The 26,184-nt window shown below is 42.7% G+C and overlaps 1 protein-coding gene and 1 long non-coding RNA gene across 13 annotated transcripts in view; one reads left to right on the forward strand and one right to left on the reverse strand.

Moving 5' to 3' along the window:
* Window positions 1-204: 204 nt before the first annotated feature.
* Window positions 205-26,184, reverse strand: part of RNFT2 (ring finger protein, transmembrane 2) — a 39,494-nt gene continuing 13,514 nt past the window's right edge. Inside the window, exons 8-13 of one of the 12 annotated variants that reach the window (XR_011102066.1) lie at window positions 16,575-16,724; window positions 12,009-12,074; window positions 10,917-11,018; window positions 8,971-9,269; window positions 6,835-6,913; window positions 205-3,527 (exon numbers count right to left, since the gene is read on the reverse strand). Coding sequence is in view for 2 of the 12 variants with exons in the window: in XM_068701089.1 (XP_068557190.1) it covers window positions 9,135-9,269; window positions 10,917-11,018; window positions 12,009-12,074; window positions 16,575-16,724 (453 nt within the window). In the remaining 10 variants the exon portion in view is untranslated. Of the gene's footprint in view, window positions 9,270-10,916; window positions 11,019-12,008; window positions 12,075-16,574; window positions 16,725-26,184 lie in introns of all 12 variants that reach the window. The other 11 variants (XR_011102065.1, XR_011102064.1, XR_011102062.1 and 8 more) reach the window with 11 other exon arrangements.
* Window positions 14,776-26,153, forward strand: LOC137865740 (uncharacterized). Its single transcript, XR_011102067.1, has 2 exons — window positions 14,776-15,166; window positions 22,696-26,153. It is a non-coding gene; the product is annotated as an uncharacterized lncRNA (long non-coding RNA).

Here is a 26,184-nt window from a genome sequence, read left to right on the forward strand (position 1 = left end):
TTCCCTAAAAGTTAACATTTTTGTTAACGTGATGTAAATGAAGATGGATCGCCCAAAAGAATGAGCCTCACAAAGTGAGAGCTCGCCAGAATTCCTGCAGCAGCGCAGATAAAGGCGTCATCTCTTGTGTTGAACCACAAAACCATCTTCCCCATAAATTATATACCTCTTCTAGTCAGTAAATTTAGCAGGAGGGTTCAAGCATAAATTTAAAAGAAGCTTTTATTGTAACCAATGCATCAATTAAAACCAAACACAATTCTTTTGCTTTCTTAGGCTGGAGGAAACCCTGTGCCCTTGGAGAAATTGTTTCCCCTTTTCCTACAGGGAATCCAGAGCCTGAGCAGCAGCTGTGAAGAGTGGAGATAAAGAAAGAAGTGGAAGATGTTGGAAGTGCTTTGGGCAACGTGAAGAAGGATTTGCACTGAAGGAGCTGTTCAAGGGCCCAGCAGCAAAACAGAGACACATACATGCTTATATATAGAAGAATGTAAACCCTCCTGTATGCATACGTTAAAACGTGCATGCCTTGTTGAGAACGTAAGCAACATTCCTTGTAGATGATGGTGGTCTGAGCATTCGTGCTCCTGCAGTCTGAGTCAAAAGATTAGTGATGTCCTTGCTGTAATGCTAGCATTTTCTCCACTGCACCTTGTTTGTGGTGACATAAATGTCCCTTTCAATGCAGCAGGATGAAAAATTATCTGTACATCCAGAGTTAAGTAATACCTTGACCAAACTCGCTGCAAAGTGGGCATGTTCTAGCCTTGGTGGCGGAGGAAGAGGTGCTTAGCAGCTTGGACAACAGACAGTTTGTGTGTGTATATATTAAGCGCTATAGCACCAGGTGAGATAAGCTTTTCTTAAGACTTTTGTTTCTCTGGTGCTACATTTACTATTTGTCTGGGGCTAAACTGCCTCTTTGTGGTGCTACAGTTTCCCCAAGAGGATGTTCTGAAACATGGGACAAGGAGAAATCTATTTTGGTTATTGATATTTATACACAAGATAGCAAAAAATAATACTTGTTCAAGAAGGTGCTATTTTTTTTTCTTTCTTTCAACCTCTGCATAAATTAAGACAGAAAAGTAATCTAGCCCAGAACTTTATAAAACTAATTTTCTTTGGGGCAGTTCTTTTTCTTTTGTCAGTTCCGAGCTTGGGAAGCAGCATTCGCTGAGGTGGCAAAGACACACCAGCTCCTTTCACTGCAGTGTACATGTCAGATCTGCTAATGCAGAATCTTCTACAGCTCTGGAGCTGGGTGTTCTCCTGGATGCTGACTGAAGTGGTCTCAAATCCTGTTAACCAGGATTTGAAGAAAAGACCTATAGAAAAGAACTATATCTAGACTAATCAAGAGACTAGAGGATAATAGGAGAACTTGTCCTTAGAAATCAAGAGGCTTTTCCCAGCCTAGTACTGAGCACTTTTTTTCTTGCAGCCAAAACTACCTGTCAGATTCAGGATACCTTCCAGAAGCTATTTACGGTAATTCTTAGGCACATTTTTTGGAAACATTTTTCCTGGCTTCAGATATTTGCAGCACAAAATTAACCTTCACATGGCAGGGGTGAATTTTCAAAGGCATAAAGGGATGTCAAGATTCCAGTTTCCAAAGTTTGGCTCCTTGTCTTTTAAAAATACTTTCTAACCCCTGCCCAATCAAGGAACAAACCGAGCAGTTGCTATGTCCCAGTCAAACTTTGCATTTTTGACTACTGCAGGAGAAATGTTTCTAAGCAATCTAAAAGCTAAATTCTCTCTTTATCAAATATTCACCAATGTGTTTTGGGCACCTGCACACATATTCATGGGAATTATTGATCCAAGTCAATTCACAAACAGCAGAAAGGGCTACGCTGAAAGAGCAAATTGTTGCTAATGAATAACCTTGCCCTACTTTATTTTATGTGCAGTGGTGGGAGGGATCATGTAGCTAAGTGTATTTTGTCTATTGATAGAGTTTGGATGGCCTCAGAACCACAGGGACTACATCCACCGATAAAACATTTTTCTACCATTTTTGGCCTGATGCTCACTAATACTAGGCATCCTGTATTCCTTCCTGGCTCAGTCTCTGATCAGAATAAGAATTCTTCTAGCAAATGGAGGAGCCTCAGCTGATTTCAGCAGGGTTGCAAGTGCTGGATTAGTGACTGCTGGATCAGGCATAGTCTTAAAAATACAATCTTCTGCAAATCACTCAAACAAGGAAGCGAACTTGTGTGTTCCTGTATTGCACAATAGTCAAATTTGAACAGAAACTAATTGATTGGGAAGACTGGATGCATAATTTTGCTATAGAGGACACATAACCTGAAGGGGGCCTTCCCTTTACCCCTTTTCTCACCCTGTGTGTGTACCCCATACACGGAGGTAGCCTTTTGACAACACAGCCAACAGAGGAGCTAGCTTACATTTCTCAGTTTCAAGTATGAGGGCTCTCCCACATTTCCTCACCCTTAACAATTACTGTTAGCTCCTGAGATCTGAATGTTTTAATAAACTACTAACCTAGAATGTGCATTACTTTTCCCTTGCATCTTCTGTGCATACGGTTTGCACTACCACTGTTTTTTCCTGCAATGCTGGCTATTTGGGCTTGCAGCCTTGAGACTTCTTGCAGCATTTTTTCCCAAAGAGGCAGTTCCCCTGAAACACTACAGCACACAGCAAAGGAAAGAAAAAAGAAAGTTCTGTTCTTATCCCTTTGGGAAAGCCCCTTAAATCAGTGACCAACCTGAGCACGAAGTGATTGGCTAATCTTCCTGAGTCCTAACTCACCATGGACAAGCTTTTCTGAAAAACAAGCAACCGAACCAAACCAAAACCAAACAAAACAAAACAGAACTCCCAGGGAACCAGCCTCTTCCTTGGTTGTTCCCAACATTCAGCCACAATGGCAGAAGGCATGCTGCCTGTTGTTACTCATGAAATAAGAACCAAATCTATGGTGCTTCCCAAGTATAAACAAGAGCAGGAACAGACTCCAGATCCTGCTTTAATCCTGATTTGCTTCACTTTTGTAGTTCTAAATGGGATGTTTGATGTGAACCAAGGGTTAACTTTTGGAGACTTTCATCTATTAGTTGCTGGGTCAAGCAAGCTTTGCTAGAGAAACAGCTTACCAGCACTTTATAGCTAGCATTCACTGTACATAAATGGAATTACTTAATAGAGGGTATGTATTTGTCAAAGCCTTACATTTTCTGGTATAATTGCTATTCTTGAATGCCTCCATTTTTTGAAAAGGGGTGTTTTTATCCTTTTTAAAATACCTGATTTAACCCTGGTTGATGTTTGTACTAGAAAAGAAAGCATGCTGTATACTCCCCTAGTGCTGTTCATACTGCATCGCAACAGCTGTGTGAGGTGGTGGGGGGTTTCTGTACCTTCCTCATGGGTAGGAAACCAGCACAGTTCCTCTCTTTCTCTCTCCTTTCTTTTTTTTTTTCAGCAGCCAAGAAGTCATTGATTTTGATTAGCTTCGCAGTTGTGCCTCGGTGAAGACTGGGGAGTGCTCTCTAAATGAAAAAAAAGACCTCATCTTAGGTTTCAGCAGACGGTGCGTGTGCAAGCCAGAGGAGGAGGTTATGAGATCATAGTCTATATAGAACACTGCATAATGTGGCTGTGAGGAAAGTCTTTATTAATTTTTAAAGCAGCACTCCACCAAGATAGCTCCTATCACATATTGGAATTTCATATTTCAAGTTAAAAAAGCAGTACAGCATGGACCACTAATCAGTTCCTCTCCCCTGACTGTTAAAGAAGTCACTTGGCCAAATTAATTCTAGGCTATCACCACTGTCTGATTACAGACAGCTGCGTTACACCCAGGACAGAATTTAGTCTATTGATTCCAGATTCCTTCTTAGAATTATTTTCTGTAGGTAAGAAAATATGGAATGGGACCAGTTCTACCCCTTATGTTGTACAAGAACAGCAATGCCTCCTAGGACAAGCATTACCCAATAAAAACATAGAGCAAATCACCCAAATCAATGAGTTGCTAGTGATGAGGAATGAGAAACCCATCGTGCTTCTGTTTTAGAGCATGTAGGCATGCAGAAATTATCCTAATTTAGCTAAGCCCATTACTAAAGCAATTTACTAAAATCAGAAACACTTGTTAAATCAGTTTAATCTGATTTGTGATTTTTTTTTTTTTTTCTATACCATGCTAAAATTATAACTTCAGTGCAAAAGCAGAAGCTGTATCTTCTGCTGGAAATGATTAGAAGCAGATTTAGTTAAACTGGTGCAGATTCTATATCCACAAACACCTTGGCACCAGGCACTTTCCCTGCTGCCTCGTAAGATGAAACAATTTGTTCGATGCTGCTATTGCCATTAGCCCTTGGAGGTTGAACAGGCAGAGGAGAATCTCCCTCTGGGAGGCAGTGGAGAAAAGGGAAGCAAAACCAAAGGGGATCCTTTCTGAAATTTTGCCGTACCATGTACAAAATGGCTAACAGTGAGGACAGGATAACACATCTACCTTAATATGTATTTTTCATTTTTCTACAAATGGTTTTGAGAAAACAGCTGCCCATAATCGTAACAGAAGCCTGGGTGTATGTAACAAACTACCTGTGGCTCCAAATGAAACCCACATTTTTTGTAGGCACACCAAAACTTCCTGGTTATATTCTACCTCCACAACTGGTTGAACAATACCTTAACAACTGTTCTTAGAGCAAATTTGATTTTGAATCCAAGCTTCAAAACTCAGCCTCATTCTCTGCCTTAGTGTAACACTGTGAAAGTTCACTGCTTTCTGTATGCTGAGTTAAAATTGTTCCTCTCTCTCTGTACAACAGGTTAGGAGACACTGGCCACATGAACTCAAAATCCAAAAACCTAGGGAAGTCTAAATAAGGTAGGACTTGATCTTAGGAAAACACTAGTCTTAGTGGAGGAGAGGAATCCTCACATGATGCTTCTACCTTGCTCTTCTAATTCCATGCTGGTCTGAATGTGCAAGACATTTTAATTCAAAGGGCTATCTTTGCTCATAGTACAGCTTTATTCCTGTGCCTGGCATAAGACACTTCTGTGCTTCTTCCCTCTGCCTATCCTACTGGCTTGAACCACATTCCACCTGCATAAAAAGAATCTCCATCAGTATGTACTCCAAATGCACTCCCAAATTTGGGTCTTCCAAACAACAGCTCTGCCCTTAGCAGTTGTGGGAAAAAGCTGACTGTTCCAAAGGTACAGAATTTGCATTCCCCATCGGCAAGATAAATTCAAAACTACAAAATTGAAAAAAAAAGGTGAATATTTTTTCTGACAATATTTATTTGAAAACAAGAGTGAATTTTCACTTAACTCCAATCACGCTTCTTCAGCGTTCACTCTGCATAAATACTTGAGTACTTGAATTTCACAAGTTTTTAAATATTTAAAGGAAGTGACTTTGGAGCTTGACAAATATTCACTGAAAGCTTCTGGGTATTGAACTGTCAATCTCCATGCATTATTGGTTACAGATGCCACCTAACTACAATGGGATTTAGTTTTCATGGATATTCACAGCATAAACTTTCCAAACAATTTGAAAACTGCAGTTTATTGCAAGAAGAAATCTCCCCATCACCTTAAATCCTTAGGACATCTGAAAAAATTCCAGTCTGCTCCCAGATGCATTTCTAACAGAATAAAATTGATGAAATGCAGTGAATACACAATTCCTTGCACATTACTGATTTAGTACTATTTGGATGTAAACTCTTGCAGAGTCACTGTGCAAGTTTCCACCCTCATAAAAGCAAGAGCAAAGCCTATGCTTACTGTTGATACAAATCCACAAAGTCTCCTGTTTATAGTTGGATGTGGCTTCTCTTTTGTAAAAGGAATTTCATATGTTGAGACTCTTTGTACATATTTATAATGACTTTATTAAAAAAAAGAAAAACTACTGTTAAATGGCAAAAAAGGCTCCGGCTTTTATTTTCCACTCTAAAATTTGACAGAATAATTTCCTTTCACAACCCTGTCTTCCCATGGAAATCAACAGAAGTTTCTCATCAGCTGTCACCCCTGTACATCTTAAGGTCATATGTCATGTTTTAGGAGGGTAGAATTATCCTGCCCGACAAAACCGTCACCGTAACTTAGCTGAGGAGGGAGAGTTTGGCAGACTGCTGACCCCACAGAGCTGTCATTTCCACAGTGTCCAGGCCCCAAAAAAGGGACAGAAGGATGTTGTTTTAATTTAACAGCTACATAATAGTGGCTTATAGTGAATTCTTCAATTTTGTGGGACTTAGATTTGATCTTTGTTGGGCTTCCACCAGAATAAATATCCACAGCATAAAGTTTCACCTTACATTTAACACTAATTAATCTTAATAGAGAGGTGGAGTTCTTGATGGTCCACAGAGTCTCAGGCACTCATGCCCTCTCAGATACAGGCTCTTCCCATACTGAAGGCCTCACGTACAGATCACAGTGCTCCGTTTTGTCACTGATATAGCACATTAAATAGCAACAGAAGCATTCTGTCTCAAAGGTTAGCCAAACAGCAGCTTTCCTGAGTTTCTGTTGTATTAAGAAAATGGGGCCCTGCAATGAGTTACATGCACACAGGTGTCAGATACCACTGAAACAAATCACCAGAGGAGCCAGCCATCTGTATGGGAACCAGAATGCTGCTTTATAATAGAGGGGGAAAGCAAAAATCAAGAATCTCTGAGATTAAGAAAATGAAAAGCAGTAGAAGTTCTTCAAAAAATTGTGGTGCCAGTGCAGGGATTCTTACATGGGTACCACAAGCATGCAAGGTACAGGGCAATTCTTCCCCTGTGTATTAGTACCAAGTCTTACCACAAGATCTTTTCCGAGTCCTTGGGCTGTAGCAAAGGGTTTGAAGTATGTGACAGTCCTCTCTTACTCAGATTGCTGACTGGGAAAAAGTGGCCAATAAAGAAAAAATGTAAAAAAAAAAAGGACTATAAGAAAGGCAAAACATATTCCCCGTGTGTTCTTGTTGATTACCTTCCTTCTTTATCACTAAACTAAAATAAATAAATAAATAACGTTGAACCAGTGCTACAAATGCTATTTGTAGTTTTAGGCTCATACTGACCTTTTCATACTCTCCAAATACATTTTCCAGGAGCATTTAGAAAAACATCAGAATTAGAGGTAGCTTTTCAAACATTTCAAAAGCAGACACTACCAACCTTTTAATTAATTGGCATAGCACTGAGAACTGAAGCCGAAGACTTTCATATTAAATTAGTCTGCTGGCAGACACAGGAATTTTCCCTTTTCCCGGTGAATATACCAGACTATCATGCAGAACAACATTTTTATGCCCACTGAAAACCTCACTTTCTTCCTTCCCGAACTCTCTTTCTCCATCCCAGAATGTCTATTACCACTGGAGACAGCCACTGGATTCCTTGGCTCAGTTCTCCACTGTCATGGGATCCATTTGACAAGAATCAAATTGCTTTGTTATGAAAAGTAAAGCTATTCCTCCTCTATTTCCCTGTATCTCTCAGACCAGATTTGGACTATCTTCCCCGCTCAGGCTTTGCCTCTCATCATTTCTCCTCTAGCCATACTTAACTATTATTTCCAAAGAAATGTTGAGCCTTAATCCTGTTACCATTAGCTCCTGTTTGCTTTAATTCTTCTCCCTGTGGAGTTTCACGGCAGGAGGGGAAGGCAGTCGGTATGCACACACAGGCTCATTTCCCCCAGGTACAGTTCTTCCTGATTATCCACTCAAGTGGGATTGTAACCTTACGGCCATTTCCATAGCAATGAGCACTGGAAGATGCCACAGTTGCCTAATGAGGCACTTTCTCTGGGCATGCAGCAAAAAGCAGAGGTTGTTTAGTGATGGAGAAAGCTCCAGCAAAGGAACAGCAACTCAATTTGCATGCAAGTGCTCCTGCAGCACCCTCAGTAGAGATGGAAATTGCAGCAATCTCTTCTTTCTCAGCTACCAAGTATGTTAATTCTCCTGTTAACAATACAAGGCATCTCCTCAAAGAGCTTTTTCTGAAGAGGAGGTGTTACAATCAAGTCTCCACCTCACAGGTGGATTATCCAGCTTGTGTATAAACCAGGCTGGCTCCTGAAGCAATGCAGCTGCTTCTGTATAATTCTGCCCTCCAGCTACTAAGTCTCACTAAATCCTGTCTCTCCAGGGGGCCCTGTATCCTGGTGCCCCAGCCTTTCTGGTAGCAACAGCGCTATGTGGCCTCAGTGCTGCATGAGTACACTTCTGGTTTTGGACCCACACAGGTTCTGGATGCTGAGGGGTGCTGGATTTTAAAGCCAGTAAGCCTTGCCCCAAGTGGCTATGCTGAGATACTTTAAGTTGTGAGATGGTCTTGCTTAGGACCTTAACTTCTCACATAGTACAATCAACCGACTTTAATCTCTCCTTGCCTCCCACGGTTCTCCCCAGATGCTAGGAAATCAGAAAGTCTGATCATGAAAATTAAAGAGGAAAAACACTCCAAGAAAAGCAAGTGTCAGTTCCAGCGTCACTAGCATGGTCTTTTCATGAAGGTGACAACACACAATTTGTGGAATTAATATAAAAACAGGGCTGTTGAGAAATTACATTTCTCCAACCCCCAAATAATCTTTGGGCATGCAATTCTGAAGTGGTATTTTGGAAGAGTTCTGAACAGGTAATGTTGCATCAACTGTGTAATTCTATGAAGCTACAGATACAGGGAAGTTAGAGACATTTAATGTGAAAAATTTCACCCATGGTTTGAGCCAGAGAACAACAGCCTTTTTCTAGTACACCAGGTTATACACGTGCAGTGGTGAATTGACAGTACACTCTCCTTATACATGCAGTATTTACATACACTAAAAGGACAGAAAAAAAGGAAACACACCAAGCAGTTTATAACCATGTAAGTTCAGGAGAAAACCCTGGCTGTAGCTTAGCCATGGAGGTTGCCACAACACAAAACACATCTTACTTGCCTTTGAGGGTAAAACTTCTGGCTAGTAACAATTGTTGTTCTATTAGTTCTTGGAGAAACAGAGCTGGAAGAAACACTAGGCAATGAAACAGGGGCATAGGATCACCAGATTTCTGTCCCTTCCTTCTCTCCACGTGTCAGTCCATTTGTTGGTATGTGTTGGTTTTAATACACCTGGAAATGAGCAGAGGTGGTGCCATCTTTCCAGCAACGCAGGGTTTCTACTGTGACAGAACGACAAAGAGGACAGGTCTTCTCCCTGTCAAACCAGAGGCAGAGGCATTCTTCACAAAACACATGCTGTGGAGACAAAAGGACAACATCATGATGCAGGCAGGAGGTCCAGTCTTGTCACAAAGCAGCATGCACACTCCACAGCACAGCCGTGGGACCAGGGAACCATTCAGGTTCACATGGACAGTGCAGCCAACTAGCAATACTCAAGTGATATGAAAAATAAAGCCCAGCATTATTAGTACATCAGTTTGCCAAAGCTAATGAGATATTACTCTGTTTCTTAGTATATCAATAGAAAGAAACACTAAAAAAAAGCCTCGAACATTTGGGCTAATGAAGTAACTGAGAGCAGAAACAGGTTTTCTTTCTAACTTTTCTTCACCCTGTTTCAACCCTCAGATCCCTGGGTTATTTTACAAGTCAAACAACTTATGGCATTTGTTTCTGCTCATGTCACCCAGTCCCAGTCGGTAGCTTCCATAGTCCCAATTTCCCCTTCTCTATAAGAGTCAGTTTTTGCCCCTCATCTTCTCCCATTTCCATCCTGAGCCACGACAGGATTCTCCCTCCAGCCTACCATGGATTTGAAACAGAGATAAGGAGGGATTGCTGTCCAGGACACAACCTCAGCTAGACCCAGACTGGAAGAGCCGGAAGGGGGAAGGGATTTCTAGAAGCAGTAAGAAGCTCAGACCTCCTCAACACATGTGGAGTCAGCAGAAATATTGCTCATCAAAATCTCAGCTCTGACAAGCACATGCAAAAATAGCTTCCTCTGGGGCTTACAGCTTGACAACATCTGCACAGATGTTCACAGGAATAGTAAGAGGCATGCTTGATGCATAGGTGACCTACTTGATTGATTCTGAACTGCCTCTTGCAAAGGATGAGAATGCTAGAGCTCTTCAAACAAGGGCTCTAAAGTTTTATTTTGACATCACAAGAGAGCAGGTGACTCCATCAAGGTTTTCCCGCACATACCCACACCTCACCTGCAGACGATCTGCAGGATGCAGAATTTCAACCCCAACAGGCGAGAGAAAAACTTGGGGAAGCACGAGCGATCTCACCACTAGGGAATGCCTTCAGCTGGCCTCTGACAGATGACCAAAACACGTCAGCGTGGTGTGTTCACAGGGTTTTAACAACACTGGGTTAGGACTGCTGCATTACTCAGAGCATGACATTCTTAAGCTTTAGGATTTGCCCGTGTTTACCAAATGAGAACAATTCCCACATACTGGCAGGGGTGACCAACTTCTATAGGCCAGGCATACTTGTATTCCTGGCCAGGTGTTCAGACACCACAGTTACACAGTACTGCACCAGTATTAATGCTCCCTATCAGGCTCATTCTGGATCTGTTCCCCTCTCAGAGCTCTTGCTCATAATTCAGCTGGCCTATTGACTAGCCAGTCTCCCCAAGGGTCAGATAAAAATGTCTTGCATTCCAGAGCCAAGGTCTGGACTGCCAACTGGCAGTCCCTGGACTACAAGGCTGATCTTTTCCATCTCAACTGCTATAATCAGACCCTACAGAGTGGAGTTCATATGGCTCAGCTCTCATGAATCACTGGCTATCTGGAAGAGGGCGATAAATATCCACTAGGGCCTAGACCAAGACCCAGCAAGAGCTTTTAGAATTACCTAGGCTAACTGTGCCTAGAAATGCCAACAGGGGAACCTGACGGGGGAAGCTTGGGGTCTTACCTGGCACATAAGGATCAAAGGTTCCCTGAACTCTGCTTGGCAAATGGCACAGATGTCACCTGCCTCACTGCACTGCTGGCTGGTGGCACGAACTCCATAGGTCTGTTAGGAAGAAGGGGAAAAAAAGCCATTGTCAAGAGGTTTGAAGATAACCTGTTTTGTGCCTGAGAATACCTATAGATCATGTTTTTCATACACAGATATGTATGTGTATGTACAGGGAAGGGAGATTTAGGGATCAGCATGCAGAACACAGGGAAACTGCAGTTGTGTGTTCTCTGTCTTGTTACCCCCTCGAGCTGACTCCATCTTTTAGTGTTTCCACTTACGGAGCAATGATAATGAAATTTAATGAGCTCAACAGGGAGCTGAAAGGATTAATTCAGCATCATTTGCAGAGGTGTTTAGATAGTGGGAGGTATTATTATTAGCAAGTTAGACAATAGAAGAAAGAATAACAGCAGCAGCACCCACAGGCTTCCCACTTTTCTTCTTAAATACTGTAAAGTAAATGTTGCTTCTACTACTGTAACAATAATAGGGGAAATGGAAACATGCTGAGGAAGAATGACCAGCCCAAACCCCCAGAATAAGCAAGGCAAACTCTAACAGACTTGTATGATGTTATGTTCCCTTCCTCTGCAGTCTGTGGTTTTACCATTGTAAAATACAAATCACAGTGTTTCACTGCAACAGATCTGAATGTCAGTGCTAGGCAATGTAGCATCTCTTTTAATGGCACTGCACATCAGGCATTATGCACATTTATTTAAAATCCTTCTCACACTCTGCAGCTCAAAGTTTTGCCAGCTTGTGTGGCTTTCATGTCAACGTATTAATCCATATTACACAAGGCTTCCAATCAGACTAGGAAGGCCAGACTTGCAACAACCTCTTTACCACAGCTAGGACAGGGCAGATATCAGAAAAAGTTCCTAACACCCCTGACAGGAGATACCAGCTTATCGAGCCATGGGACAAGAAGTTATTTTATTCTATGATCCTGATACGCTGAACAATTTTCAACTCCATCATTCATTAGTAACATGGTTTCACCTAGGAAACTGCTCTGTGAAACTTATGACTACTTACCTGTGGGGTGCAAAGGACTTTCAGTGCCTTCCGGACACTTCCCACACGACCACAGATGTCAAAAGACTGCAATAAAGACGTTAAATTTTAGATATTTTTCACAAAACACGTGTATGTGTGCATACAGTTCAGAAACTCAGGACACACGTGGCAGAGTTTCTGCAAATGGATTCTGAGTGGGAACAAAGATCCTCAATAACAATGGTGCCAAAAATATTTCATGGTGATTGTGAAATATATAGTAAAGGTGAATCGATGGTGCAGCAAGGTAGCCAACAAAAAACCTCTGGCAAAAACGGGTTGCAAATCAGTAACTTTAAAGTACAAAAAAGAGATTATGGGGTAGTGGTGGGGTAAATTGCCCACCCTCCCTAGGTATGAAAGGGCTAAAATGGACCCATTCCCACCCTGAGTCCCTGAGAAGCCCAGAAATAAGGCTAGAGGACATTGTGGTTATCCTGAGAGTGAGGGAAGGAGAGGCTACCTCTTTACATGGAAGAAGTAAGAAATTGCTTTCCGCAGCCTCTGGGGAGAAGGATTTCCAGGGCTGTGAGGCTCTGCCACACACTTTGATACTTCAGGGCCCAGATGATATTAAGAGAGAAGGAGTGGGAATTGCCCGTCCTGCTGCAGGGACAGATTTAGTGATTAAATACTACCAAGAGAAGAAAAGCCTGAGGAATGTGAAGCAGGAAGGAGGCTGGCTTGCTCCCATCTGCCTAAAGAGTGGGGAACTTTAAATGCCTGGAAGGGAACGAGTTACCAGCACCTTGGTGCTTGCACACAGCCAAAGATGGCCAAGAGCAGGGACAGCACCAGGTCCTTCTCCTTCCCCCTCCCTCCACTGCCCAGCAAACATGATGTAACTGCATCTGGAGAGCAGTGCTCCTCATTACAGACTAAAAGCAGTTCAGAGAAGGGCAGAAAATGAGCCTGCAGAAAATGATTTCTGAAAAGAGACTGAAATACATAAATATTTACAGCTTGGCAAAGTAATACCAAAGCGTGGGGAAAAGATGATAAACTTCCTCCAAATATCTGGGGGCTCAGCAAGAGAGCAGACACGCAGCATCCTTAAAGTGAGGACAGAGTAATACTACTAAAAGGGAAAACGGCTTGGAAACCTAATCCAATTTGCCATCTTCCCTGTCTGCTGGCAGGATGCAGAGAGAAAGATACTATGAACTAGACAAGATAGAAAGAAATGATTGGGCAAAGAACAGCCCTGCATTAGTTGGGAAAAGGGCCAGATGACATAACGGGACCTTTCCATTTCTAACCTGAGTGAGGAGCAGCCTGGAGGGCAGGGGAAGACGCGGTGCAGAATACGCAGAGTTGTAGTGGACTTACAGTACAGAGGCACCAAAATGCCTGGGGTTGGCTTTCTATTTTTTTTTCTAGCATGATTAAGTGGGCTCACTGCAGGGAATGCCAATGAGATCATCGTGCAATAGACGTGGAATCAAATGAAGGCACCAATAATGCTTCCAGTCAGCATGTAAAAGGCTCCCAGGGTCCTTCCAGTAATGCTTCCAGTCAGCAACTAGCACTTGAGGCTGCCGACTGCTACAGACTTTTTATCTTCTAACACGGGCAGGGATCAGCTCTCTCCCACAGTACAGTTCACAGCTTTTTCTGGTTGCTTTGCTTATAACAGGACTTTTAACACCTTTCCCCTGGTTCTGATATCTCTGATTCTCCCAGCCCATTCCCCCCCTTCAACTTTATTTCCCCTGGACTTTCCTGTACCCCCCTAAATGCATGTTTCACTAGTTCCTTTAACATCCCTTTATCTCCCCATGCACTGAAGACTATGTTGCATCAGTTGTCTTTCTAGCAATAGGACTGCAACAGCTGGGTTCAGTGCCTGCTCTCTTGTCAACGGAAGAGCTACTGTAGAATTAATTGCCATCACCCCCCTTCTAACTATGCTGAAGAGCATGTGTCTGAGGTAGGGTTCAACTCACAGCCTGAACAAAGCAAACACCTACTGTTACCCCACTCAGTCATTTTCTTCCCATCATTACCACTCCTACCCTCAGTCAAAGGCTTCTGTCCAGGACGGGGAAGTATAAGACCTGGATGCCCCTACTTATGAACATCTGGGATTTCTTTGCCGAAATCAGAGGTTCACATCAGAGACACCAAGACAGCTCCCACCAGCTGCACTATACGCAGTCTTTGGAAAGCCAAGTCTGCTCTTTGTGTGGGGAGAGGGGATGCAGCCCTAGCTAAGCCCTGGATGTTTGCCAGAAGCACAGAAGGTCTGAGTGCCAAATTGGCTTCTGTGGTTTTTCTAATGTGGTTTGTGGCTTTGCTAATGTGGACTCCTTTGGGTATATTTTCTATGTCTCAGGCAAGGAATTAGACCTGCAGCTCTTGTGATAGTAGATGGGGTGCTCACACCTAGTATTTCATGACCTGCTTTGGAAGAGTGAGCTCCCATTACTCCTGCTTTTCTCTCTCTCACTTCCAAGCAAAGTCTCCAACAGGGACAGGTCTAACCCTAACCCATACACAGCTGTGGTGCCAAGTTACTGCTACACACCAACATAGGACAGTAATATTCCTGGACAATAGAGAAAGCACCAAACCAATCCATACAGGACTGCTTGTACCTGTGCATAAGGGTCCTGAGTGCATTAATATGCCTTCATGGTTCTGATGAACTTCACCTAGGGTCTCCGCCCCACATACCCTGCCCATGGGCTCAGGAGCTCTATTTAAGCTCAGCTCTGTAGCTTCAGTTTCTCTTTAAGCTGTACTATAGGAATGTTAGTTTCCAGTTTAGCTGTAAGTGTACTTACCTACAGGTTCTAATTATCTTGGCTTATCAACCCATAGAGTAGCTTCCAACCTTGACCATGGGCTTGTCTCATTACTATGGCTACACCCAGCAGTCACGGGACTATGTCTGACCCTGGTTGCCTTCCTCTGATCATGGCCTGTGGATTAACTTCCTGCTGTTATCTTGTACCTGCTTCACTGCAAACTATTTACCTGAAGGTTTGGGCTCTTCAGACCTGGCCAGTGAGGCCATTATCCTGCCACCTGTGTTCTGCTCAGCTCCCTTTTTCCCAGGGAGCAGCTGGCTCCCCACTACTCCTTGACACTGTGGTGATTTCTCCAGATGCAACAGACAGCATGTAGAACTGCAGGTAAGCATCCCTTCTGCAGGTGTTCCTTCCTTTTCACAAGAAGGGATGCCAGAAAGATCACCTGAAGTCTGCCCTTGGTTTGTGATCTGCCTTCCTTGACCCCCACAAGGCCAGAAGGGCATGCAAGGGTGGGATACTGTTCTCCAGAAGAGATTCAGACAATAATATTTTTGAAAGGGGCAAAAATCCTCTCCTGTATCTCAGAACAGGAAATACGTAGCTAAGAGTAAGGATGAGTGTGTGGGGAACCACACTAGTTTTGTATGCCTGTTATTCTGGCAGTGCTCTGTTTCTGGCTTGACTTGGCTGCAATGGGTCTGTGACCATCTTGCTTCCTATGACCTCCTCTGCTTATCTCTATAAAAGCTCTAAATTCCTCTACAGCAGGGTTTATATGCCCCATTTCTGTACATATACAGGCATATCTCAGATAAGAACTGTAGTTTGACTTTACATGGTTCGGTAACCCATTAGCCTCTTGGAGCTCTTTCCAGATGAGATATTTTCTCTCAGTTCTTCAGTCCTCCCAGTCCCTTTCTTCTAGGGTGAGACAAGCATCAGAGGTGCAGCAAGCTAGACTCACTTGGCCTTTCTCAGAGCTTTCTCAGAGGAATGGATTACAGATCTATCTTTTGCTTCAGCTACTGCTCTGCCTAGGGCAGGAATATTAGTTTCCAGTTCAGCCATAACTAAACAAAAGATAGCAACCCGAATAGCAGAGCCGAATACACATAATTAGAAATACAGCTGTTTCTAGAGCTCACATTTGTGACTTGTCTTAGTCAGTCACACCTATTCATTTACAATTTTACAGGCAGACTCTGTATTTTTTTTTTAACTCCTTGCTTTTGAGCAAATGTCAACGGTATTTGTCACTGAGATCCTGGACTTGTCTCAACCACACCAGGACCTAAACTGTGGCCAGAACTACCTGTTTTATCTAGGCAGGACTTGGAAGTCCCTTACTCTGCCTGCTGCACTCAGTACTGTGAATGACAGAGTACCTATTCTGCCTCAAAAGATAGAGACTTAGAAACATATAATGCTGCAACCCTCCTTTTAGTGCTGACTCTAGAAGTCTGGAGATAGCCAACCTCTCTTCTGATACTGGTCCCCCAAGGCTCCACTCCCATTCTCTTCTAGCCTTTATAGAAAGGGATTAGAAAACAGCAATGACTTCATCAGCCTGATGCAACACTGCATGAGCAATCACACATCTTTCTCTAGCTCACCAATGCCCACATAGTGGTAAAGCAAAATATTTTGACAACTGAAGCACAGGGTGTCCTCAGTAGCTGCAGCTTTCCTTCCTAAGTAGTGATGGCAACAATTTAAAGGTGTATTTATTCCCCTCAGCTGTGCTTCTTGCTCTGATCTTGCTACAGATACTAACTGAGGTGGTACTCACCTTGCAGAGGCTATACAGGATGATCAGAATCCCTCCTAGGAAGTAGCTGCTGGATGGGTCATCTCCCATGATGTATTTATACCACAATTGGATGGGGACAAGGGATCGGAACAACTGGCTCAGCTCTTCAATAACCAAATAAAACTTTCCCTTTAAAAAAAGTGATAGATGGTTACTATCAGGAAATCAAAAGAGCATTTAACAGGTGCAGGGCTTGAAGTTTATAGGACTTGTGTTCATTGTCTATCTATGCGCTCTGTTAAATGGTGCAAAGACCAGTGTATTCATAAGATGCATTTTTCTTTGCAGCCATCCAGTAGCTCGAAAGGATAACCTATATCACTGTTTCTTTGCTGTCACTGTGTTCCTCTTGTTCTTTGCCTTATCCAGCCATTGTTTTAAACTTCTGAGTCACAAACTTTTAGAGCAGGTTATGGATATATACCTCTTTGCATATCTGTACAGTGCTGCAGCGTGTTAGCAGTAGAGGTTAAGATTTTCAGGGATTAATATGTAGATACTATAAATAACGAGGAAGGGAATGCAAATGAGGTCTTTCACATGCTATACATCTTCTGAAGGTACAGGGATTTAAATGTAAGATGACACTGGTATTCCTGACAACATTGTAGATCACCCAAGAAATCAAATTAATTACCTATTTCCCAATGTCCTTCCCCTTCTACTCTAGTGTTGGAGTGTTTACAGTACACAGATAAGGCTGGCTCTGAAAAACCATCAGGGTATTTTAAACTCAGAGATGCCAAACCTTTCTGAGGACCTTATGGAAGAAAAGTGTTTGTGTGAAGCACACTGGTGGGAATGTTTCCTGCAAAAGACTCAAAGACGTGATCACATCCTTTGCAAATCCTTGCCAAAGCTGTTCTTGCCATTCTGGTGTTCACTCCAATTAGAAAGCTTGCTTTCCTTGAAGGCCACCTGCAAGGTAGTAAAATCCCTCCTGACTTACCACAACCATGGGGTACAACTGAAATTTTCCTACAACAAGGCACCTAAAACTAGGATCAACAAACTGGCTAAATAAGGCTACCTAATCTAAGGTCAAGGAAGGTATTTGTTCTGCCCCACATGGTTTAAAAGAACAGTGACAGTGGAGTAGGTCAGGGCAAGCTGTGAGTCAGAACTATACTTAAACTGCAATGACATTATCCAGACTGATTTTTTTTCGATATGTCAAAATTCTTTTATTTGATAAGATCAGGGAGAAGGGGAAATTCCCCTGGAATTTTGCTGTGTTGTCCTAGTTAGCTTTGTCATCAGTGATGTCATCACGGGTCAGTTGTTAATTGGTGAGATTTGGAGAGGGGATTAAGTCCTCCCCGGTCCGCGAGGCTAGCGGCAGCCAGCGCCCTTCCCCTGGGTCTCAGAGATGAGATCACTCGGCAGGCCATCCTGCCGTACCGAGCAAATCGAATCCTTCAGAGAGCTCTGGCATTCTCATGATCTCATATCCCCCCCGGGACAAGGAGTGAGGTCACACCAGCAGTTGCTAACGGACCTGGGCTGCTTTCTTCCTCTCCCCCCCAATCCCCTCCTCCTTGCTAATCCCAGGTGGCATCACATAGCAAAAATGTAACAGCACCAATCTGGGGTCCTAAATGCAAGCAATTTATTAAATTAGCACAGAGGGCTCTATCCAGCCTCGTGCTTCAATACAATCATCGTTTATTTCTGGAGCCCTTGTGACAGAGGGTCGCAGTCTGCTAATGACTACGCTGTCACTTCCTTCCCTTCACGCAGGCAGCTCTCCACCTCCCCCTCCTCAGCCAGCTCTGATGAAAGCTACCAGCAAGCTAGAGGCAGCAAGCTGCTTGCTTTCTGACTCCTTCCTCCCAACAGGCTCTCACTCAGCTTTTACTTAGCCTCTCTTCCCCAGCAGGCTGGGCTAGGACAGGTCAGTGCTTACTCTCTCATTGCATCAGATGGAACTTCTGGATCCAGCATGCGGGGTGTCTGTGAGCTCCTTCCTCTGAAGCCTGAAATCAGGGCAAAGCTGAAACCCTTCTAACTCAAAGCACTGACACACTGAAACACTGGAGCCCACAGCACAGTGTAAGGAAAGGTGGGCCACAGGCTGCAGAATCAGCAGTGGAAGAGTGGGGGCTCTAAAATGAATGTGCAGCAAGTAACAAATTTCAATTCTTTTTAGCCACAAAATTTCCCCACCTTTATGGAGCTTTCCAAATTCCTTTTTGTTATGATGCAAACCTTGTTTTCATTGGTAACTGCAAGATACTGGGATTTCTTAGCAGCTAGATAATTAACACCCTCACAGCAGTGCAGCTAAACCTTTCAGTTGAGGCATCCTTCCATCCAGTCTATTACCACCACCCACTTGACCATTTAGGAGAGGTCTTTTGATAACCTTAGAGTGATTACAGCCAGGAGGAAGGAAGCAATACAAGGACAGCTGAGCAGCATTTAAAAGAGAACTAGAGCTCCAGTAAATGCTTACAAAAATAAGGCTTGTCAGGCATGTCAGTGCAACACCAGCCCTTTTTTAAGCTAGGAAAAGTGCCTAGAAAATCAGAAGTAGTTCTGCAAAGGGCTGTGCCAGGAATAAATGGGGTCTTCTGAGCCAGAAGCTTAGAAAACAAGGTTGTAACCTACAATTTCATCAGCAGAATTTAGCTTTCTAACAGCAGTAACTCACTGTTAGCAGCACCCATCATTTGTAAATGCACCCTATACTCCTTTCTGTCTTCTGTTCTCCAGCTTTACTGTATCTTGGCTTCCTAGACTGAAGTTTTTCAAGCTAAATACTTGTTTTAACCTGCTTTCAACTGCATTCAAGAGCTTCAACCTAAAGCATTTCAGCTAGTTCTCATCCACATTTGGAAGAACTTTCATATTAAGCATGACTACAATTATTTCTCCTGTGGACCTCTGATTTGGAACAACTTGAGATAAGTCAAGGGCTGCTTCTGTTGGGTGACTTTTCGTATTTCATAAAAATCAATGCAAACCTAGGCACTCTGCAGAGTGTGATGCGTGTCTGATTTGCGTAGGTCCCAGTCCTTGAGCAAGCATTTCATCACACTGGACTACACAGACTAAACAGGGTATTAACTGAAACTATAGTTCTCTGTTGGGTAGAGTCGGATACCAGAACAAGCCTTGGCTTTGGTCTCATTAAGCCCTTGCAACAGGTTGGAATTAAGCCGGAGTAAAATGAAAGTACACTGCTGAACCTCTGTAGGGTCAGTTACTGCGAAAGCTGTCAGCTTACTGCTGTCAAACACTTCATTATCACAAGCAGCGAAGGACTGTGCTGTGGATCTAATTATTACCAATGCTGCTGCTGAGCCATGTGATGCCACATGGTGAGATTTGTGTTTTTTTACAGAATGCTTTGTTTAAAAACTAAGTCAGTGACTTGCGTAACCCTCCTTTTTCATCTACCTCAATGATATTAAAAGACAATTTCCGTACTTTAAATCTAGCACTTATTTTGGAAGAGCAGAATTCAGGATTTTCATATAATCTCAATCTTCCTTCTGTAGATGCAGTGTTATAGTCTTTAACAATGTGACCACCATTTTCACAGAAGGTGAGTGGTACTCATTAAGCATGTGACTTTACTCTTTTGTTATACACACATTAGATGATGGCAAATTGCATCTTATCACTTCATGCTATTCAAGCTCTAAGGAGAGAATTACTAAAGATCCCTGAGTCTTTTTTTATGACGTTACCACTATAGTATAAGACTTTCAAAAACTTTTTTTTGCATCGCTGGCTGACATAAGGGACAGCTATTATTTGCATTTTCTAAATGAAAACTTGAGACACAGGAAGGGTAAGGTTGGTTTTGGTGTTCAACCTGAGATGTCTGGGATTAGAGTTTTTAATATATTCAGTTTAATAGATCACATTACCTTTAAAACCACTGACTTCAGTTTGCAGCTGTACATGGCTTTCCTACAATCACATAGGAATTATTTGGCAAAGAAAAAGATGGAATTTAATTCTCCAGTGTAGCATTCAACTTTAACCTATAGAGTGTTTTTCTTCTTCCAATGGTCTCTTTGTTCTCTACATGCTTTCCAGTTTCTACACCAGCTTCTTTCAATATACCACCTTGCTCCATCTGTGGGGCACAGTATACCATGTTTGGTGATGGATGAAGAGGTCTTACAGAAAAATAACATAAAATCACGTAATTAAAAAATGAATTGCAACATATGCAGCACCAAAAGGGGGCAAATTACAGCTGCAGAAGCAATGCTAATTTCCACAAAGCCTGAGTATTGATGTTGTAGTCTTATTTAACATAAAGCTTTGTAAAAGCATGCATGTGCCTCACAGAAGGAAATGGAGAACGGCATGCTAAGGTTTTACACAGCAGAATTAAAATGGGATGTAAGAAGTGAGACAAGTTGCAATGAGGCAACTGTAAGTTGTGATTAGCACTCAAGGGAAGTTCCAAGTCTCACTTGTTCTGCTGCCAGCAGCATTAGGACATATACTGAAACAGGAAGATGCTAGAAAAACTGAGACCTGCTGGCAATTTGGATCAGAGGAGAGCAGGCTCTGCTGAGATTTCAGGTCACACTGCCAATATCAGAAAGTGTTGGGTAGGAGCAATAAACAGCACTGTGGCACAGAGGGTGCTGGTGGAAATCATTGAATCATGGAATAGCTTGGGTTGGAAAAACCTTAAAGTCCATCCAGTTCTGACCTTTCCTGCCAAGGGCAGGAATGTCACCCATTAGGTCAGGTTGCCCAAAGCCCCATCCAGCCTGGCCTTGAACACTTCCAGGAATGGGGCATCCACAGCTTCTCTGGGCAGCCTGTTCCAGTGCCTCACCGCCCTCATAGGAAAGAGTTTCTTCATTATATCTCATCTAAATCTATCCTCTTTCAGTTTAAGGCCATTACTCCTTGTCCTGTCTCAATATCCCCTGACAATGAGTCCCTCCCCAGCTTTCCTGTAGCCCCCTTTAGGTACTGGAAGACCACTGTAAGGCCTCCCTGGAACCCCGTCTTTTCCAGGCTGAACAACCCCAGCTCCCTCAGCCTGTTTCTGTAGGAGAGCTGCTCCAGCCCTTTAATCATGCTTGTGGCCTCCTCTGGGTTCTCTTCAACAGGTCCATGTCCTTCTTGTGCTGGGGGCCCTGGGCTGAATGTAGGGCTCCAGGTGGGGTCTCATGAGAGCAGAGCAGAAGGGGCGAATCACCTCCCTCGCCCTGCTGGCCACGCTGCTTTTGGTCCAGCCCAGTGTACGGTTGGCTTTCTGGGCTGCAAGTGCACAGACCTGGCTCACGTGGAGCTTCTCATCAACCAACACCCCCAGGTCCTTCTCCTCTGGGCTTCTCTCAATCCATTCTCTGCCCAGCCTGGATTTGTGCTTGGGATGACCTGGCCCAGATGTGGCACCTTGCACTTAGCCTTGCTGAACCTAATAAGGTTGCACAGGCCTGTCCAGGTCCCTCTGGATGGGATCCCTTCCCTCCAGTGTGCTGTCTGCAAACTGAGAAGCAATTTAAAGGTGGGACTAGAGGGACTGTGAGATTTTATAGTTAGTGCAGTGCTTCTGAAAGTTATACCTTAGATCACTTTCACTGGAAAGTTAAAATCTGAAGGCAGTTAAGAGCAGTGTTTCTTTTTAAAAAATATTAGTAGCTATGAATTTCAATGCCTGGTAGTGAGAGGGATGGGAAAGAGCCCCAGTTCTTCAGAACTTAGTTGTATGCTTTAGTTAGTTCTTCTTTAATCCCTTACTTTAATCTCTGGGATGCCACACCTGCTGTACGCTGAAAGAGGGAAAAGCCTCTACAGAACCCTCATACAGTTCCTATGGTCTACAGGATCAAGGCTCAGATTATTCTACAAGAAGAGTGAATCATTTGAGTGAGTTTCCCCCAGAGAGCATCCAAGAGGATAGGCCTATCTATTGTCACCTATCTAGAAACACCAATTTACCTACACTGTTGGAGAAGATTAAGATTAATTAATAAATCTTACTGACATTTTTTGTAACACATCATTTATGTACCAATTCCCCGTGCTCATGTGCCTTGTTTTAATGCTCCCATATTTTTCATTAGCAGCATTTGGAGGCCTCAAATACTCCAAGTGACTCTTTTTTCCACCTCAGGATGAAAAAATATACTAGTCACCTTCTTGTTAAATGACTGATACATATCCAGTGCTATGATGAAAGAGGGGCTGCCAGGACATTCGGAGAAGGCTGTTGCTATCACCATTGCAACTAACTCAACCCCCTTCTGGCATCTTCTCTTAATATAAGACTTCTGGAAGAGGCTGAAGCCTACAGGAATTGCAAGCTGCTCCAACATGCCCTCCTCCATGAGCCATCATGATGGACCTGTTCTATGCGATGGATTGTTCTACATGAATACTGTGTGCAAGATGAGCTGGTTGCTCGAGGAACATAAAACCTCTGCACGTGCAAGTTGTTTGTCCAACTTACTGTGTGATGAAGAATGGGTCAGTCTGACCAGCCAGAGGCAGGGTCCCATGATTTTGAACTGTGGTATCCTGTGATGCTGAGCTCTGACAGAAGATGGAGGCAGGCTGCAGAAAATTCCTAAACTCTGTAAGGTAGGTGCTCATTCTCCTTACAGTAACTGTCTGTGCACTGAGAAAGAAACATGATAACTGAAGTAACTCATGCTCATGCACCGTTCTAATGTGGAAGAACAGTGGGGGTACTTAGAATTAAGCCTTACTAGCTTCAGACTCAGAATGAAGTTACTACAGATCAGCTGCATGGTTATATATTGCTTTAAGATTCTTTAAGATTTGCTTCAGTTGAATGATCATATTCTCTTGTTCAGAAGATAATCCGATATTTCTGTCATGTCCAAAATGAAGCTTCAGAAGGAATATGGAAAGCTTAATGTGCTAGTTTCCATGGTACAGCTGTAAGCATTCCATGCTAGAAAACATGGGGTGCACCTGAAAACAGTATTTAGTCTTAAGTCCAACTGTAAAGAATGGCTGTCACACACAAATGAAGTACTCCCCAACTGGATTTGCTGAGATAGTACTAAAAACAAAACAAATAAGAGAACAAGCAACTATTTCCATAGATGCAGTGAGCAGTCAATAATGCTAATTTGTACACTTGCTACTAATGCAACTTCACAGCATTCAGAAAAAACTTCATGAGTAATGCCAGTATCACTGCAGACTTCAGAAAAACTAATCTGCAATGTCTAGATCCACTTTTCAAACAAAAACTCTTGAGTATTTATTCAAATAGCAACTTCATGCTACATTTTCAACAAATGATATTTGCCTTACAAATTTTCAACTTTCTAGGAATGGAGCTCTGGGATTCCTTGGTGTTGTAGCTTGGCTGCACACCTGTACTGAATACGCAAAGAAAATTCTTACTCAGGGCTTTTTTTACGCACCAACCATTAAGATTACTGGAAAAGTGTGTCCTTGGTATGTGCCTTTCTCTCCTGTATATCCAAGGTTCTTACATAGTTCTTTTGGTTTTCCTTCTCTACTCCCTCCCCCATGTCTCACTCCATTCCTCAGGATATCAGCTTAGATTACTGACAGCAGCATGAGGAGGGGATGGGAGACTTACAGGCACCTGGGATTTCCTAAAGGGAAATCTTTGGCAAATGTCTTTTTATTATTTATTTCCTTATTTTTAATTCCACCCCTCTCAAGCTGTCATTTCTTAGCAGTGAAAATGAAAAGCTGCCATTTATGTGTGCACAACAATGGAGGCCTCTGCAGGCCACATGGCTCCTGCAGTTTAATTTACTTTAATTCATTTTATATTGAACCAAATGATCTTATTTGCTGTTTTTGATGGAGAGCCTTCAACATGCAGGGTGGGAGCCAAGCCCCTCTACCAAAGAAATTATGAGCCCAGCTGCTATTAAGACTTGTACCCAGCTTTGAAGGGTATGCTGAAGCTCATGGGGGAGGAAGGGACATCTTTAGCCACAGGCATGCTCCTTCTCCCACAGTCTCCCTCTGACCGCAAAGGTACAAGATCACACTGATTTGGGTTGCCTTCCTTTTTCTGCTGCTTTTCTCCCCCCATGCACAAGCCGCTCTTTCCCTGCCTTCCATCCTGATTGCAGTCTCAGATTCTCTTGGCACCTCTGTTTTTCCAGGCTAGTTTAGAACCTAAGAAACTCTGGGATTTTCTTAAATTTTTGATCTTCCCTCATTCGTTGGTTGGGCTGCCTGCAAAGATATTCCATTTCTGAGCTATTCAAGCTTGGAAAACTATGGGTAGACATAGCAGTCTTCATGCTTCATATTCTAGCACTGAGTATAATTTTGGTTCCTGACAACCATTTTTTGGCCCCAAACAATGTGTACTGCTGCCTGTATTCAGACTGAAAAAGCAAATCAAAGAGATTCTACCTTTTAATGTTAGCTTGCTTTTTTCTCAGTTATAGCATTGGATCAGGCTTTAGTAAACCTCACTTCCATTGCTGATGGGAAGCCTCTTTGCTTTTTCCTTTTAAATGTGTACTGGATACAAGATGGCTCTTGATGTGATGGGGCCATACTAAAAGTACATGACACCGGTACTTCAGACTGGGAGAACTGAGTGTGCTAGCCCACGTTTTTCATGTGTTCACTGTCAAAATGAAAAAAGGCATCTGAGCTAAGTGGAGTTCGGTACTACTCGCTATTTTCATGAATGACCTTAAGCCTACTCTGTTCCATCGTTATCAAATGTGCAGTTCACACTAAAGTAGGAAACACATTGGGAAGAAGAATTATAATTCAAAAATCATCTTGACAGACTAGAGAAATGGTCTGGAAAACCTGAGGGTGCAATTAAAGAAACACCAAAGACAGCCCAGCAGAGAACAATAATAAAATCAAAGTTCTGGAATGAATGACTATCTGAGAAAAGACTCATTTGGGTTTGTTTCTTCTACACAGAAGACTGGATATATGAAGGCTTCAATGTTTAAAAGAAAGAATCTGATCTTGCTTCAATCACAATGGATATGGTGAGTTATGAGCTATAAGAGAAGGCCATTCTGAGGTGACGCTTCACACTAGAAAGACTACACAAGCATCAGTGAAAGCCATGTAACAGAGAAGACTAGAATCTCAAGTAGCAGTATGAAAATCCAGACTAGCTTTGGAAGTGCCTTTGAACTTCCCAAACAAGGAATATCTTGGCCTACTCAGAGTTGATCAGAGACCCTGATATCCCAGCCATTGGCAAGTTTTATCATCTACTGCCAGCAAGAAGGTACTGCAAGGAAATTCAAGATTAAATACCCCTAAGCCCTTCACAGCTGTGAAGAACTCTGTCCCTGGCAGAGCACCAGGCTCCTCTTCAGGACCTGTATTATAAGGAGCTAGAGGTTGCTGTTCCAACTAGTTTTATCCACAGGAAAAACAACAACAAAAATATTTCCTGGAAACAAAACAAAACAAAAAAAAAACTTATATCTCTACCCTACAAATTCAATTTATTTCTCCAAAAGCTTGTTACCTGCTATGATTAAGCAACAGGCACCCAGAAATTCAAAAGCTACAGACAAGGCTTCAAGCAGAAATGCTACTACAAGTATTTGGGGAGGAAAAAAGGAACTTTGGCAAACATTAAGACAGCAGATGGCAA

Source organism: Anas acuta, chromosome 17 (genome assembly GCF_963932015.1).
Source record: "Anas acuta chromosome 17, bAnaAcu1.1, whole genome shotgun sequence".
In the NCBI taxonomy this organism is placed as follows: Eukaryota; Metazoa; Chordata; class Aves; order Anseriformes; family Anatidae; genus Anas; species Anas acuta.